This window comes from Amblyraja radiata, chromosome 8 (assembly GCF_010909765.2).
Source record: "Amblyraja radiata isolate CabotCenter1 chromosome 8, sAmbRad1.1.pri, whole genome shotgun sequence".
Lineage (NCBI taxonomy): Eukaryota > Metazoa > Chordata > Chondrichthyes > Rajiformes > Rajidae > Amblyraja > Amblyraja radiata.
In genome coordinates, this window is record NC_045963.1 from 50,188,500 (window position 1) to 50,206,807 (window position 18,308).

Consider the following 18,308-nt stretch of genomic DNA (forward strand, 5'->3'; position numbering starts at 1 on the left):
ATAAAACAAACCGGAGAGCATTTACACAAACTATTAAAATGTACTAAAAATGTTTTAAAAAGACAAAAAAACAGACAGACTGTTGGCGGGGCTGCCAATCATTTGGCGCCCCTGGTGGTGTACTTGATCCCCACCGGAGCCCAAGATCAGTACACATATTGAGGCTCGTTGTCACACAAGTGAGGGGCAACCTTTTCAGACAGAAGGGAGGTGATTACAAAACAATTTGCCAGAGAAGGCGGTTGATGCAGATACAATAACATTTAAGACATTTGGATGGGTGCATGGATTGGAAAGATTTAGTGAGATATGGGTCAAACGCAGGCAAATATGACTAGCATAGATAGGCATCTTGGTTGCATGGATGGGTTGGACTGTAGGGCCTATTTTCATGTTGTGTGACAAGTCAGATTTTATCCAATTATTCACCATTTAGCTGGACATAAGAGTATCCTGCAGTTCCTCCCTGAAAATTTTACTCTATCCATACTAGAAATTCCTGAGGGATGATCAAGTTAGATAAAGGCATGGTTAGGGGAAGGATTATAGTTCTGGACAAAAAGAGATGACCTTGAGGGATGACAGGCAACAAATGAGGGAGCGAGTCTGGATTTGGCGTGAGTCTTCTGAGTCTAATGGATGATGGGCATCAACTGAGTGTTTAGATTAAATCAAGCATGGAGCTGGTAAGTCTTCCAGAAGCAACTCATGGAGTTGCAGATAGTTTTCTCCGCAAGGATGCAGCAGGGAAGTGTGATGCACAGTCCAGGTCACTGTGGAAAACTAGCAGAGATATCAGAGCAACAGAAGACTGTATTTGATGAGTACTCATCACCTCTTGCGGCTACTTTTGGTCCAAAGCACTATTGCAGCTACATTTCAAATATATTGCTCCACTACTGCGGTCACGGTGGCGCAGAGGTAGAGTTGCTGCCTTATAGCAAATGCAGCGCTAGGGACCTGGGTTTGACCCTAACTATGGGTGCTGTCTGTATGGAGTTTGTACATTCTCCCCGTGATCTGCGTGGGTTTTCTCCGAAAGAGGAAATCTTTGGTTTCCTCCAACACTCCAAAAACGTACAGGTTTGTGGGTTAATTGGCTTGGTTAATGTATAAATAGTCCCTAGTGAGTGTAGGTTAGTGTTAATGTGCGGGGATCTCAGGCCGGCGCGGACCCGGTGGGCCGAAGGGCCTGTTTCCATGCTGTATCTCTAAACTAAACTAAAGCCCCTTATCCTATAGTTATTTCTTTGTTTTGTCTTTGTGTTTTAATTTGTTTTCTGACAGCAGTTTTAATGTAAGTAAAAGCAACTTGAAATCATTTTCTTGACAGCTGGGTACATAGTGAATATTCTGTGCTTTTAGATCAAAGTAAAGTGCAATTCACCATCAGTAAATATTAGTTTGCTACACATTACTTCAAATCATTGGATAGTTCCAATATATTTCAAATACAGAATGTTCATTGGCAGGAATTATATTTTACCCTTCCAAACAAAAGCCATAGGGAAAACAACTAGATATGTTGATTAAAATCACAGTGAACAAGTCCTTTCTAGCATTGCAAGGAGCAGAGCATGGGTAGTTCTGCTGTAATACCTGCTTCCACAACGTGACTTGGACACACCACAAGGATCTGGAACAGCTTCTTCCCCTCTGTTATCAGGCATCTTAATGATCCTTCCATAAACTAGGCGCCTAATCAATTCACCTCCATCCTATTGCAGACAATGGACTTTGTCAATGCAACTGATGCGCTACAATACGGAGAACCATATATTGCACTCTGTATCTTTCCCCTTTGCTCTACTTATTGTTTATGAGTAGTATTATCTAATCTGATTCGATAGCATGTAAAACAAAGCTTTTCACTTTAACTCGGTCCATATGACAATAATCATATCATATTTCTATTAAAACTGTGTGTGTGTGTGGATATGTGTGTGTTATTTTGCATGCAAAACATATGTCCTCGAAAACCAGACGCAAAAACGCAGAGATTTTTGCAATTTCGGTAGGGATTTAACTTAAGAGTTCAGAAATCCATTCCTTGGTCAATTATTTACCCAGATTTTAAATAAAATTTATCACAAAACTCAAATTTTAAAATATAAACGGGGCTCACCAGCTGCTGACATCACAATGCCCACAAATCCAGGCCCCACCCCCCCGCCGCTGTGGATTAAAGGCGCAGAAATATCGAGAAAGTTCTGCAGAACAAAGCTTCTACAGCTGCGTTCCGCGGTAGCTTCTTTGTTCGACAGATCTCGGGGCAGCGACTCCTGACGCGCAGAACTTCTCCTCATAAGTTCTGCTGAACTTTCTCCTCACAGCCGGCGCAGCTCGCAAAGCCCCGCCTGCCTACGTGCCCCTCCCATCCCTTGCGCACTCATTGCAGCTGTGGGTTTCCAGAGTCAGAAGCCGGTGCTTCTTTGCTGTCAACGCTCGCTCCTGGGCGAACCCGTCTTGCCTTAGCGGCTTTAAAGGGCTGTTGTCAGCTGGCAGTTATCAACGGCTGCGGGCGTCGCGAGGCCGAGTTACGTCAACACCCCCACCCCCCCCCCCCCCCCCCCCCTCCCCGGCGCTGGCAATTGGCTCTCTGACTCCTCCCTGTTCTGCGGTCCTCTCTGTGAATGAGCAAGTTCTGCAGATCCGGAGGACAGGTGAGATCCTGGGGAGGTGAAGAGGGAGATTGAGGGAATGGGGGAGGTGAGGAAATAGAGGGAGAGGAGTGGGGGTGATAGGGAGTAGGGAATAGATGGACTCCCTCCACTCTTCCCCCTCTCCCCTACCCCATCTCCTTCCTCCCCTCCCCCCCCCCTCCCCCTCTCTCACCACTCCTCCCCCTCTCCCTCCGTCTCTTGCCCTTCTGTCTCTGCCCCTTTCTCTTTGTCTCTCCCCATTCTCTCTGCTCTCATTCTCTACACCCCCCCCCCCTCTAGACGCGCCTGCGAGTTGGGGGCTATGCGTCAGTGGATAGGGCGGTTATGGGGTAAAAGGAGCAAATTACTAATATTAATATAATATCAAGGGGGGTAGTTAGTGTGTGTGACGCCGCCTGCCGCCCCCCCTCCCCCGCACCCACAGGTTGGGGGAACAGACCCAACTTGGTCTAGTATGTGTACAGTGTGTGGATGTATGTGTGTCATTTTGCATGTGAAACGTATTTTCTCGAAAACCAGACACAAAAACGCAGAGATTTTTACAATTTCGGTAGGGATTTAACTTACGATTTCATAAATGTACTCCTCTCTAGATTTGGTCAATTATTTCACCAGATTTTGAATAAAATTGTTCACAAAACATGAACATTTAAAAAAATCAAACTGCTGCATGAGTCAGTGCCACCTCACAGATGTCCAATCACAATGGATCTCATATGATGACATCACAATGGGACAGGGTGGGAGATCGGGACCTTCACGTGGTCCCACTAAAATCAATCTTCTGCCGAGTGCCATCTCACAGAAGTCTAATCACAATGGGACATGGGTGGGAGATCTCTCCCCCTCTCCCTTTCACACTGCCTTTGCACCTGGCCCAACTGCCCCCCTCCCAGCATGCCTGGTGGCCCCGCCCACTGACCTCATAATGCTTTTGCACCTGACCCCACCCCCCCCAAGACTGTCTGCTGGCCCCGCCTGCCAGGTTGTAGATTCCATTGGTTTTCATTGAATTGAATTGAATTGTCACTTAACATCACTAAGGAGAGGGGAGGGCGGGGGGAGAGAGGTTAGAGGGAGGGGGGTGGTTAGTGTGTGGGACGCAGCAGGCTGCTCCCCTGAATTCCATAGAGCTGCCGACAGCTTTCGTGCATGAGACGCGCACGCTTCATTTCCAGAAGATTCTGAACGCGTGGCGCAGTTGCATTTCACTGTCTCTCCCCCCCTCAATCCCATTCCCCATGATTTGGGAGTAAAAGTTTCTGATATTTGCCACTTAAATTACTATAATTGTTTGAGGTCCCACATAGGACAACTACTTCCAGCAGTAGTTTATAATACTAACATATTAAATCTAGTCAACAATTTCCTTGGCAATAAAGTGCAACATTACCTAATAGATTGCCCTGACTTCTCATTTCCACGGGATTCATAATGGTTACACTGAGGAGATTATTGCATTAGTAGCAAATTATAGATAGTTAGTGCTGTGGGCTTTGTTCAGATTTATTTTACTCACTGTTCACTGCCCCATGAGATAGAAAATGTTAATTTTTCCTTACTGAAGCAAATTCATATTCAGATCCCAGAAAATTAGCAATATTCTAACATGTGATTCCCTCTTCAGCCAAAACAATCTGTTCTTTATTTAAACTTAGAGATTGAATTATGTATCTTTGCAAAAAAACAGTATTCCCACCTGGAGACATAAAAGACTTGAGAAAAGAACAAACTGCTGGAGGAACTCAGCAGTCAGGCAGCATCCGTGAAGGGAAGTGGACAGATGACATTTCAGGTCAGAGCCCTTCTTCATGCCTGCCTTGTTGTTTAAGTTTTATTGCTAGGAATGATTGGATAATTACATTTTCTTTTCCTTGGGCAGCACAGTGGCAAAGCTGTGCTGATGTTGCCCAGCTCCAGTACTCCAAGTTCAATTCTGACCTTCACTACTGTGTGTGAAGTTTGAACAATTTTTTCAGGGAAGCAGAGCCTTCGGCCCAACCCATCTATGCCGAACAAGTTGCCCATCTACACTTGCCTCCACCCTCCCCTAAATTTCCTATTAATGTACCAGTCCAAATGTCTTTTTAAATATTGTTATAAAACACTTGTTTTCTCTATTCCCAGTTGTGATGAAGGATCTTTAAACTGAAACATTAACTGTTTCCCTTTCTATAGATGTTGTCGAAACAACTGAGTGTTTCCAGAACGTTCTGCTTTTATTATGGACAGCCAGACATTTTGGAGGGGCAATCTTGGTTCACCAATTTGTGGAGACACAGGAGTTGAGTCAGAGATGAGGGGAGAGCATAACAACTTGACGGTCAGGGAAAAGGCAGATTGAATCAGGATTGCAATGGGAAAGGAATGAGGGATCCAGGGGATGAATGAATGAATTGGGAAAAAGTACTGGCAATGTCTGACAGTGTGACCAGATCCAAGTACGACTTTAGTTTAGTTTAGAGATACAGCGTGGAAACAGGCCCTTCAGCCCGCACCAACCAGCGATCCCCGCACATTAACACTATCCTACACACTAGGGACAATTTTACATGTATACCAAGCTAATTAACCTACAAACCTGTACGTCTTTGGAGTGTGGGAGGAAACCGAAGATTTCTGAGAAAACCCACGCGGTCACGGGGAGAACTTCTTACAGGCAGCACCCGTCGCCGGGATTGAACCTCGGTCTCCGGCGCTGCAAGGCAGCAACTCTACTGCTGCGCCACTGTGCCGCCCAAACTTATGGAATAGATGACAGAGATTTTGCAAAGGCAGAAGGTAGAGAATGAATCCAAGAACAAATCTTCCAACACTTGTGAATCTGATGTTCAGGATGCAGAATTAAAATATTTCTTTGTGCTAAGTAGCACATTAAAGTGATGTTGACATTATTCAAATATTTTGTAAATTAGCAAAGAGCTAATCTTATGTAGAATAGGTACACAGAGCTATTCCTTAGTGGACTAAAATAATTATGGCTCAACAGAAAATTTACATTAAATTTGTCAAGTTTCCACATTTTGTTCAACATTAGAAATAGATTCAGAAAAGCATTTTATTAAAATATTTTATATTCAAACTAGTTTATATCTGAATACTATATAATAATAATAATTCTACATACTCTCATTATAATTGAATTATTACTATGATTAAATGCATGTACATATATTGTCAATCTCAGTTAGTACTTTGAATCAATCCAATCAAATTGCTACAATGTTAAAAGGTTACTTTAATTTTACTTGAATGCAGCACAACGTAAAAAGTCCTTGGCAACGACCAGGGCTCAAAATAAACTGAGACAAAGAGGCTTTACATTTCAGAATTTATTTTCTGTAGTTATGTTCTTAACAGCCCACCCAGAGTTTCAATAGTTATATGTTTAAAAAGAGAACAGTTGCATAATTTACAAAGTAAAACACATACAGCCTGTACATATACGTTACTCATCTGTGTGCATTGTACATGAATATTCATTGTAAATGACACCAACCCAGGAAAAATACCCTGCACATCATGTTAAATATTTACAGTGCAGTTTGTCATATTCTTCCACTGAACATCAGCAGGCAGAAATATTGGAAAAAAAATTTTAGAACAATAGTTAGCATGGCAAAAAGTCTGCAAAAATGCATGGTATTAGAATAAACCTGTTGGAGTGAGCAAATGGAAATTTCCATAATACCTTTACTTTAAAAAAAACTAAGAACATGCACAGGTGTTGGGTTTCACAAGAAGTTTAAATGTTTTTTAATTACTATACATGCTGATATGGACAGCTCACGGTTGCTTAAAAAATCTTGACACTGATCTTTCTCAGCTTTGGGATACTTGCTTGCTGAATAAATGCAGAGGTACAGACAGCACTGAAATGCTCCTTTAGAAGAATTCCTGTGTTGGGCGAGGTTAAAATTCTGTAATTTAGTGTTTAAATATACAAAGGAGGCCCCTTAAAACATGGAATACACAACTGAAAACCGAATCCATAAGAGGAACACAGAAAAGCAGCATGAAAAGCTTGGAGAAAATGTATGGAAAACAGAGCCACACATGGACAATGGACTGCAAAATTTGGGGATTTTAATTGAGCTCTTGGAGTTCAATCCTGAAGAGCTTCAGTACAGCAACAAACTACACGAGCCAAGAAAGCAAATCAGTTTGAAGAGACCAGTTTACACTGTGATTTTTAAAATACATTCAATCATTCTACTGTTGCCAGTGATTTTTCATTTAAAAAATATACATTTCACAAATTAGGAAAACACTGGAAAATTCTGTGACTAGTGATGTTGAATTGCCATGGTTTTATCTCTTAAACTCTGCAATGAATTAAAGTACGTTTTGCCTTCTTCCTCTAGATTTGAGTCTCTCACAGGGATCAAACAAGCTTCCAATTCTTACTAATGAAAGTACCACATCTTTGTGCAGAAAACAAATTATTTGTCTTTTCTAATGAATCACGTTTCGTTAATATCTCTTCGACAAGCTTAAATATTAGTTCAGTTCTGTTTAGTTTATTGTCACATGTACCGAGGTACAGTGAACAGCTTTTGTTATTAAATATTAAACTATTAAATATCAACGTTTTTGATATTAAATATTAAAACAACAGTTTTACCCACATTTTGAAATTCCCAGTACTTAGTAGTTTGAATTCTAGTCATTGTTTGCAATAGTTAAATGCTGTCTACCATTCAGTTAATGCTACATTCATTCACCCTTTATCATTAATGTCAATACATTTCAATGGCATGCAGCACTCTATTCAGCAACATCTGTTAATAACAGCAGTATAACAATGAAATTAAATCTCTCTCATGAGGGCCAAAGACTCAAAGTATGATGTCCCAGGTCACACCCAAAGAGAACTGAAGAGTTTTTGCGAAAATGATTTTTTTTCTTCTGTCTTATGATTCACGAGCATGAATTATAGGAAGGATTTGCTTGTGACAAGCACACAATCCCACTGTTCACATATATATTAACACTCTCATGCACAAGGTCATGCATAGCACACAGTCTAAAAACTAATCGCAATTATTGTCATTTGTACCAAATGTAAGTTTGCAGCATACCCCACAATAAAATCTCATGGAATTTTGTCCTGTCAATAGTGCAAAAATACTGTAAAAGAATCATATTTTTCTAGGGAAGTCCTTCCGAATTAAGGATGACTTACTTTCATTCCTTCTCTCCATAGCTGGGTGGTTAGATACTTTATGCACTATTCCCATTATTTATGTATAACTCCAGATAAATGTAGGTGAGATTCTCTATTCTGAGTGATCACGGACCAGGGATTACCACAATTCCAGGGGATGTTACACCTTTTCCAATGATGCATTGAGAAGATCCTTGAATGTCTTCCTTTATCCACACAGTAATCTCTTGCCAGGATAGTACTTGGAATAGAGTGCCTGTATTGGGAATGTGGTGCCAGACACGGGGATAACAAGACTTGCCCACGATAACCCCCTTTTTTTTTTAAAGGACGTTGCTCTGTGAGAGGAGTGGCATTGGCTCACTTGTCTGGCCAATGGATTTGGATGCTTTTGCATGAAACATTGGTGCCACCTGTGCACCAATAGCACTCATAGGCCTTCCATACCATAAAAGACAACTAAGAACAACCAAGGTATACAGGATCTAAGTAACATTAAACATGATGGATTGGAGGTACCATCATGGCTCGAGGGAAAAGAAACGGCTCCATTGGCACGTGAATGCAGAAGTCTAGCAGACAACCTATGAATTGGAAGACAGATGGCGAGTGGAAACTCACTGATAAACATACAATTTCAAGGATATCAAGGCCATCTACAGCCTGTAATGCCCAAAGGACCACCCCACCAAAAAGTCAATCATATCAAGGGCAGAGACAGTCAGCACCTATCTGACGGAACACTTCAAAGAACTCAACAGTAAATCTGCCTTTAACTGGATGACCTTTTTCCCTACATTCCACAGCAACATATCCAGTTCAATCTCACTGTGATCCAGGCTGACAAGAAACCCAAAAGACCACATCCCGACTGAGAATCTCTTAGGTTATGGAAGTTGACAGCATCCTTGTTAAAACTTTAAAATTTGGAGGACGGGAAAATTGATCATAATTCATTACCCCATTTCTAAATTCTGGGAGAACGCACGATACAACTTCAGGAATGCCATCATCATGACCATCGTCAAGAAAAGGGCATGTCCTGTGGTAATTACAAGCATCTCCCTTTTGTCTGCTACCAGGAATTCCTCAACCACTGCCTCCTGAGAGTCCATGAAATGAAATGGGGTGGAAGATTGCAACCTTCACCCTGTTTCAACGAATGCAAAATCAAATAAGATCATATAGAACAAGTTGTCCTACAACTTTAGGCATACGCAAGAAGAAGAAGATGAAATGATTCTGTCTACTTAAAGGCATAAGAGACATAACCTAAACCAGGTGACAACTCCAAGAGAAATGTAGGGATTCGTATCAACCACGGCCTTCGTTGGCGTCACAAAATGCCCCCATCATTATCAATTTAGAAACGTCAAAGAAATAATTTCCAATTTAGTATGGGAAAAAACCACCAGCCAATGTATTCTTCCGAAGTGCAGGGGAGAATTTTTCATTTTGTTTTATTTTCAAAGTTACCAACTTAATTAAAAATATTGCCCAATTCAGAGCAACTCTTGAAAAAACCCCCCACCAACATTGATTTAATAATTAAACAAGTGCCAGTTATACCAAATCTCAATGCAAATGCAATGGATTCTGAACACTTTGTGACAGCAGCATTTAACCTATCCCTGAATAAAATGAAATTAAAATTTTTTGAATGCCATTTTCACGTTGCTTTTAAAAACATCCTTTCTTCCCCTCATTTCTTCCGCCCTTACAAAAACAGTAATTTCCTACATTTCTGCCAGATACAAACAATACTGGTATTTGAAGACCGAACATGTCCAGATTTCAACTTGCCGAAGTCCATTCTGGTGATAACAGACTCTTCTTGGCACCAGCAAACCTAAAACAGCTGGATCATCAACTCTCTTGATTTGCCGATCCCGATCCATTTAACTGTAAACATAGGAATGTTGGTAAATTTCAGGAGACATCAGCTGCGCTCATGCAAGATTACAGCTTGGAGTTAATTTTGAACAAAAGGATTGGATAATTATATTACAGTAGATGTCATTTCAGGATCCCTAACATGGCTTTAGAATTCAGTAATTTTGGTACGTTATTGTCATGTGTACCAAGATAGAGGGGGAAAAAATGTTTTGGCTGCTATCCAGGCAAATCATCCATGAATTCATCAGGTCGCATAAAAGAGAAAATAAACAGTGTAGAGTATAATGTTTGAGCCACAGAGAAAGTGAAGAAAAAATAAAAACCACAAGGTTAATTAGAAGATCGGGAATTTATTCCTCCCATATGAGAGATCCATTCAAGTGGCTGATAATAGCAGGGAAGCAGCTGTTCTCTGAAACTTTGTGACTATGCGAACACAAGTAACTTGCATTGATTTACTGCATGTGATTTATATAAATTATTCTTCCCAAACGGCAGCATATTTCTGGAGAGATTATCTGGTTTGATAAGGATTTTCTTTTCTCCACTCTAAAGAAAAATGACTAGTTTGCTGCAGTAAACTGTTTACTGTTAGTCACCCAACTTCCAACTCAACGGTTGACACTGTAAACATTCCAGTGCACTATTGACAAAATAAACAAATTTAGCCTTGCTGTTTGGAGCAATGTCATTGACTAGGAATTACTCTTTCAAAAGTGTCGTAAATCTTTTTGTCTACTTGAGCAGTAGCCTCAATTCAATACTTTAAAAAATGCACTTCAAATAGTCAAACACTGTCAGTACTAGACAACCAAGATATCTGAAGTGAGGATTAAATCCTGAGCCCAAGATCAATGTAGTCACCAAAATAAGGCTGAGATAATGTATGGAGACATGAACAGTGAAAAAGCCAGTTTACTTACAAGGTATTGGCTGTGAAAGGTAAGGAAAGGAGAGCTACAAATTCGAAGATTCATAAATTGGTGTTATCAAAAAAAGTAGAGGCACAGCGCCAGCCAATTCAGTGAAAGTAGCTCTGTGAACAAAATGTATACAAGCCTGTAGAAAGCATTGAATGTTACAATCCTAAAATATACAACCTTCCAAGGGTAGGTACTATGTTAGGGTAAGGTACTAGGTTAAATTTGACTCTCTAATAGAGGAAAATTTTAAGAAAACCAATTGTCTCAAAGATTTGCCATCCAATAATAAGAACAGAAGAGTGGTCAAATGTATTGCACGTTTAAGGAAAAGGTACAGGATTTGCTACAAGTTTAACAAATTATTTTCTAAGCTGACAAATATCAGAATAGTGAAAACTTTTACCATTGACAGAATATCATTAATTTCAGATATTTCTTACACAAACGGTGCAGATTTTGCTCGGGTAAGGATATATCTCCATGACTGACATACTTTCAGTTGATTGTATGAACACATCAAGAAATAAAGGAATGAAGATTGTTTTCACTGTGTTCCAGTGTATGAGAAAAGAAGCAGAAAGAAAACAGCGATTGTGGAACATGTGTAAAATGTATCTTTGCTGAAAAAGATGCTGCCATAAAATCAATGAGATTTAATCAATGGGCAAATAACTGCAGAACAATACCACAAAATACTTTTTTTGGGGGGGGGGGAAGAGAGAAGATAGAGCAGAAGGATTGTCTGTGATAGGGCACAGTTGTCAAGTTTAGAATTACTTTAAAAATCATTTGCAGTGAGGAAAACAAAATTGGTTATCTGAAATGATATGCTCACAATATAAAATTCCTAGCGCAGCAACTTGCCCAGGCACAAGGTGAGGTGCCGTCCTCAAGCATCCATTGTTGGATCCATACTAGAACTCAAAGACAATGAAGTCTGAGTGAGAGTGGAACAGGAAGTTAAAATTGCAGGAGAATGGAAGTTGATGGAAGCTCTTGCCCATTGAATAAAGGACATTATACAAGCAGTCACCTAATTTATATATATTTTATACTAAATTGGAAGAAACACATCTTCATGTTTTCATGGGAAGGTGGTGTGAAAAGAGGCATAGTTCATGGAGTCATGATTCATGGAGAGAATGGTTCCTTTGCGATTCTGAAAATTGGTACAGGTGCACAACCTTTTATCCGAAATTCCAAATAACGAAAAGCTCCGAATAGCAGACATTTTTTCGGTCCTTGAAGAAAGGTCCTTGAAGACGTTCACCGAGGGCGGCCCGCAGAGGTGACAGCGGAACCTCCGGTCGGTCCTCGAAGAAAGGAGAACTAAATCCCCATTCATAAAAGAGAAGGTGAGGGTATATTGTGCGGGAGGGTTAATAATTGACAATCTGCTGCTGCCTGCCCGCTGAGTTAAAAAGTTCCCACGGTAGACTCACAATACAGTGTATCGTGAGTCTTGCGTGGGAACTTTTTAACTCAGCGGGCAGGCAGCAGCAGATTGTCGCTCCCTTTAGTTTCACCCCACCTACACCCCTCTGCTTCCCGGCCATGTGTGTGACCCCTTCCCTCCCCTCTCCAGCTCCCCGCCCATTGCACCGGCGCGGGGGCTTTGCACTGCCTTCACGTCGGCGATGCCAGCAGGTCAGTGCCAGTCACCGGAGACGTCAGGACCAACGGGACACCGACCCCCAGGCCCACTGCAAGCACGGAGATCCCAGAGACCCACAGCCAGCAGCAGCCCAGCCCTGTTCCAATTCCAGAGGAAAACTGAAAACTGGCCGGAGACGTCAGGACCACCAGAAGCCGCTCCCCGATGGGCCCCTACGGCGACAAGTGGCAGTTCGCCCGCAGCCCGAGCTGCGCCCCCCCATCGGGACACCAACCCCCAGGCCCACTGCAAACACGGAGATCCCAGATCAGCAACTCCAGCCCAGCCCCGCTCCAACTCCAGAGGAACACGCAGAAGCTGATGGTGTGCAAGGTACGTCTTGTTCTTGGGGTGGCGCAGCTCGGGCTGTGGGCGAACTGCCACGTCGCCGTAGCGGCCCATCGGGGAGCGGATTCCTCTGGAGTTGGAGGGGGAGGGGGGTATTGTGCTGTTTGATCACCCCCTGCTATCCCAGGGACAGGGAGACACAGCGGCTTTTGAGAATGGTGGGCAATCACTTCCAAAGTTCTGCCCACACAGTCAGTACACCTCTCCTACACTTGTCTCCCGCACTAAGATCATCTCGCAGAGAATGATCCCAGCCTAACCCTCCCTATTCTCTCCTATTCTGCAAGAAAAAACTACATTGAAGACTCAAACTCGCGATCGAGTAACTGCCGGGATCGAGGCGCAAACTCGCGACCTTGCGGATATGAGCCGAGCACTCTACCACTGAGCCAGCCGTTAAAATCTACGCTAAAAATCTTCCATTCCGAAAGCCGAAAAATTCCGAATTACGAAAAGTGTCTGGTCCCAAGGCTTTCGGATAAAAGGTTGTGCACCTGTAATAGAATCCACTTGAAGGTAGTGAAAATTATGGAGAATGCTTGAGTAAGGGCAGAAGCTAGTACAATGGAAAGTGAGAATATGGGGAACCATGTTTGTTCTCATTGGGAAAGAGGGTGAGAGAAGTGCAAAAAATAGCATATACACAGTTTGGAGTAGTGTCAATTATAGTGGAGGAGATCATGTTTAAGAGGAAGATATCTGAAGGGTGTTGTGGAAATGCTCATTATCAGAGTAGATATAATGGCGCTCATAGAGTCATACAGGATAGAGGTGGGACATTTGGCCCAATTCACCCATGCTGACCAGTGGGTACCATTTTGTATTAACCCCCTTCCATCTTCCAACACTTGTCCGTAGCCTTCCTTGCCTGTGCTCATTTAGACATGTTTTAAATGCTGTCAGCCACCCAGCATCAACCACCCTCTCAGGCAGTGCATTCCAGGTATCTACCACTCTCTGGCTGAAGGAGGACCGCTGTATATCCTCTCTGAACTTCCCTTCACCCTAAAACTATATCCTCCAGTTTTATCTAGCTCTGATATTGGGGAAAGTACCATACAGTCGATCCCATATACACAGTCAATGCTGCATTAGCAATTAGTGCTGAATAAGCTGTGAGAGGTTGAAAGGCTGGAAAAAGGGTCCAGTTGCATCAGGTATTTTGGAGATGGGTGAAATTGCCCACATTCTTTGGAAGGGATTCTTGGCCAAAGAACTGGATATAGAGAAAGTCAGCAGAAGAATTCAAAAACTTCATAGGCTCAGAATCCATAAAGATCAGAATGCAGGGAATGAAGCTGAGCTTCTGTTGATGGCCAGTGTCCCATTTGATGGCTTCTTATCAAGAAAGATCATTGACTGAAAATGCCAACCCGGGTCCATTCCCACAGATTCTGTGTGACCCGCTAAGCATTCCATTGTTACCTGCCTTACACGAAAACAGTTCAGTCTGACACAAACTGAAGAGAATGGCTGTTTGAAATTGTTGAATTCAATATTGAATCCCAAGGAGATTAGCTTGCCGAGATGGGTGTTGAGGCACTGCTCCTTGATTTTATGCAGGGCTTCACTGAACAGATCTGAAATAATTACTTTCTCATTCATTGCTTGCACTTCTCAATGCGCTCCTGTAGTCTTCAGGAACATGAATGGATGTTGGGTGCAAGTCCAATAAAACTGCCAAGATTTCTATCCGAATGATTCCAGAGCAGTTTGTAAATCTATTGTGAATTTTAACACTCCTCCAGATCCTCCTCCAAATTCACTTTCCTCTCACCCTATCCCTTCTGGCCATCTCATCCATTGCCATCTTTTCAGCATTCCTTCTGATCTTCTCCTCTTTGCTTCCAATAAATCAGTCCTCAGCAGAAACCTCAGCTTCAACCCCGCCCCTCCCTCCCCCTCCTCTATGGCTTTCCTGTACTGGAGATATAGCAGAAGACTTAGATAACTCTTTTGGGAGCACCTGCTACTGCATGGATTCAAATTTTATTTCTGCAATGTTTATACTGAAGGTACTTCTCACTATAACAGAAGAAGTAAAGCAATGATTCAGTACCTCAAATCAGATCTAATTATTTTGTATAAAACATGGTTAAATCTAATTCTTGAATAAACATTTCACTATAAAACATTTTTCAGTGCTGAGAGATGTTAACATCCAGCAAAGGCAGCACTTACCAGGCACCCCTAGGTGTCCTTCAATAAATCGGACATAGCTCTTGGCATTTGCAGGCAAATCTTCAAATGTTCTGGATTTGGCTATGCTGGTGTTCCAACCAGGCAGGGATACATACTGAACTTTCACCTTGTTCAAGACCTCTTGGTTAGCTGGGAGAAAATTATCATACTTATTGTTGGGTAAAACAAGGTTACTGAAAAATAATCCACTGAAATGTTATTTACAAGTACATATATTTTAGCATTAAATATTTGACACAAGTAATACTCAAAACTGTCTAAAACATTCCTGGAAATATTGTACCATTTCTCTGCCTCCATTTCCAACAGGACTAGATCCTGCCAAAATATTACAAATCATGCAATAATAATTACCTGGAAAGTGTGGTATTACTTTCTCATCGACTTTATAAGCCACACCAACTTTAATCTCTGTGAGTACATCAAGGATGTCCAGTTTGGTAAGTGCTAAACTACACAAAAGGTAAATCAGAAAACCATTAAGTCTTACTTAGGGCAAATTAAACTCAATTTAAATAGGTCAGCAGTCTTACTTTCACCGTCAAAATCTGTTTAGAAATAGCAGTGCTTCAAAACAAATTTATTACTTGTTTCAATTCTTAAATTCTTTGAGTATTGAACGTTAAATTCAGTCTAGAGGAAAGAAAACTCCAATTAAATTACTTACGCAGTAAATCCATTTATCATGTGAGCATATTTCAGCAAAACAAGATCCAACCAGCCACACCTCCTCTTTCTACCTGTGCTGACACCCACTTCCGAACCACGTGTCTGCAGCAATTCACCAATATCCTACAAAATCACAGATTTATAAATTATAATTGGATACAATATTCAATAAAATACATCAATTCCACATTGCCCTTAAACTCAGCATATGAAACGTCATAGAGAATTTATGTTAAAATACTAAACAAAGCATCAGCAGTTTTAACAAAAAGGAAATCCAAAAGGAATGAGCAAAACGAGGATACAACGTGGAAACAGGCCCTTCAGTCCAACTTGCCCACTCAGGCCAACATGTCCCAGCAACACTAGTCCCACCTGCCCACGTTTAACGCATATCCCACCAAACCTGTCCTATCCATGAACCTGTCTAACTGTTTCTTAAATGTTCAGATAGTCTCTGCCTCAACTACCTCCCCTCTGACAGCTTGTTCCATACCACCGCCACTCTGTGTGAAATGGTTACCCCTTAGATTCCTATTCAATCGTTTCCCCTTTACCGTGTATCCTCAGGTCCTATTCCCCTATATCCTCTGGTCTTCGATTCACCAACTCTGGGCAAGAGACTCTGTGCACCTATCCGATTTATTCCTCTCATGATTTTATACACCTCTATAAGATCACCCCTCATCCTCCTGCGCTTCAATGAAGAGAGTCCCAGCTTACTCAACCTCTCCCTACAGCTCAGACCTTATAGTCCTGGCAATATAACATCCTCGTAAATCTTCTCTGTACCCTTTCCAGCTTGACAACATCCTTCCTATAACATGGTGCTCAGATCTGAACACAATACTAAATGTGGCATCATCAACATCTTATACAACTGCAACATGACCTCCCAACTCAATTTGTTACCTTGACGGAGATGCAATTTTTTCCCGTATCGTATCTCCATCCCCACTGCGGCCTAACATCGTGTGGTTGATGGCCTTTCCTGGGGACCGACGGGCGCACCAAGCTGCAGGAGTCTGCGGGACTTTAACATCGCAGAGCTTGCGATCCCTTTGATGGGGATCAAAGCTCCAAAGGGCCTGTGCACTTTACCATCGTGAAGCCCGCGTCCTCTGGTAAGAAGGAGCCGACTCGGGAGCTTCATGCCGTCGAGAGTTTCAACCGCCCCGATGTGGGGGTTTCGCTCACCCCAATGGGGGCTTTGATCGTCGGCTGCGGGGGCTTTGATTGCCCTGACTGCGGATTGTTTGATTGCCCTGACCACAGGAGAACAAAGAGGAAGAAGTTTGAACCTTATTGCCTTCCATCACAGTGAGGAATATGGAATCTACTGTGATGGATGCTTATGTTAACTTTTATGTGGTTGTGTGTCTTGTCGCTTTTCACTTAGTATGGCTGTATGGCAACTCGAATTTCACTGTATCTTAATTGGTACATGTGACAATAAACTAACCTTGAACTTCTGAGCTCAATAATCTGACTGATGAAGGCCAATGTGTCAAAAGCCTTTTTGACCACTCTATCTACCTGCAACTCAAGGAGTGCACCTGAACTCCTAGATCCTTCTGATCTACAACACTCCCCAGAGCCCTACCATTCACTGTGTAGGTCCTGTCCCTGTTAGATTTCCCAAAATACAACACCTCACATTTCTCTGTACTAAATTCCATCAACCATTCCTCAGCCCACTTGGCCAATCGATCAAGATCCTGCTGCAATTTTCCACAAGCATCTTCACTATTTGCAAAGCTACCCACTTTCATATCATATGCAAACTTGCTTATCTTGCCATGTATGTTCTCATCCAAATCATTGATATAGATGTCAAACAATAAAGGGCTCAGCACCAAATCCTGAGGCACACCACTAGTCACAGGCCTCCAGACCGAGTAGCAACTTTCCACCATCACCCGCTGCTTCCTTCCATGAACCTTTCCTTGGATCCCATGCAATCTAATGGGAATGGGTGATGGGTATGTGGAATAGCTGCCAGGGGAATTGATGGAGGCAGATACAATCACAAAGTTTAAAAGACATTTGGACAGATACATGGATAGGAAAGGTTAAGAGGAAATCAGCCAAATACAGGCAATTGGGACAAGGTCAGGTAGGCAACTTGGTGGGCTGGGAAGTGTTGGGACAAGAGCTTGTTTCAACGCTGGATAACTCTTGAATGATGAAGCAGGTTCAAAGAATCAAGTTGTCTTTCCATGCTCCGTGTCATAGAGTGATATAATGTGGAAACAGGCCCTTCGGCCCAACTTGCCCACACAGGTCAACATGTCCCAGCTACACTAGTCCCACCTGCCTGCACTTCGTCCATATACCTGTCTGTTTCTTAAACGATGGGATAGTCCCAGCCTCAACTACCTCAACAGTTTGTTCCATAAGCCTACCACCCATTGTGTGAAAACGTTACCCCTCAGATTCCTATTAAATCTTTTCCCCTTCACCTTGAACCTACGTCCTCTTTTATATATGTCTATATATTTCCTTAGGAATATAGTATAGGAATAGAGAAAGCTATTTGTACTACGGACTTCGTCTCGATGATGTTACCTCGAACAATTTAGAGTCTATTTTTGTGTGTCAGTGATCATATTATATTACATTTTGCTTAAGGGAGATTTTGTTTTTCTGACACTATCTCAATCGCAATACTATGGGCGGTTGTAGACATGTAACATGAAGATTTATTCTCCATTCTTAACACACATATATTTTAAACATGATTTCCAGAATTGGCCTGTAATCAATTTGGGTTAATTAATAAGCTA

General features: G+C 42.0%; 1 protein-coding gene across 2 annotated transcripts in view; it reads right to left on the reverse strand.

The window, feature by feature from the left end:
- Positions 1 to 5,980: 5,980 nt before the first annotated feature.
- The window catches only part of adss2 (adenylosuccinate synthase 2), a 78,487-nt gene continuing 66,159 nt past the window's right edge, over positions 5,981 to 18,308 (reverse strand). For both annotated transcript variants that reach the window (XM_033025859.1, XM_033025860.1), the window contains 4 exons: positions 15,521 to 15,645; positions 15,208 to 15,305; positions 14,833 to 14,982; positions 5,981 to 9,732 (listed from right to left, as the gene is read on the reverse strand). In XM_033025859.1, coding sequence (XP_032881750.1) covers positions 9,680 to 9,732; positions 14,833 to 14,982; positions 15,208 to 15,305; positions 15,521 to 15,645 — 426 coding nt within the window. In that variant the 3' untranslated portion in view covers positions 5,981 to 9,679. The remainder of the gene's footprint in view (positions 9,733 to 14,832; positions 14,983 to 15,207; positions 15,306 to 15,520; positions 15,646 to 18,308) is intronic.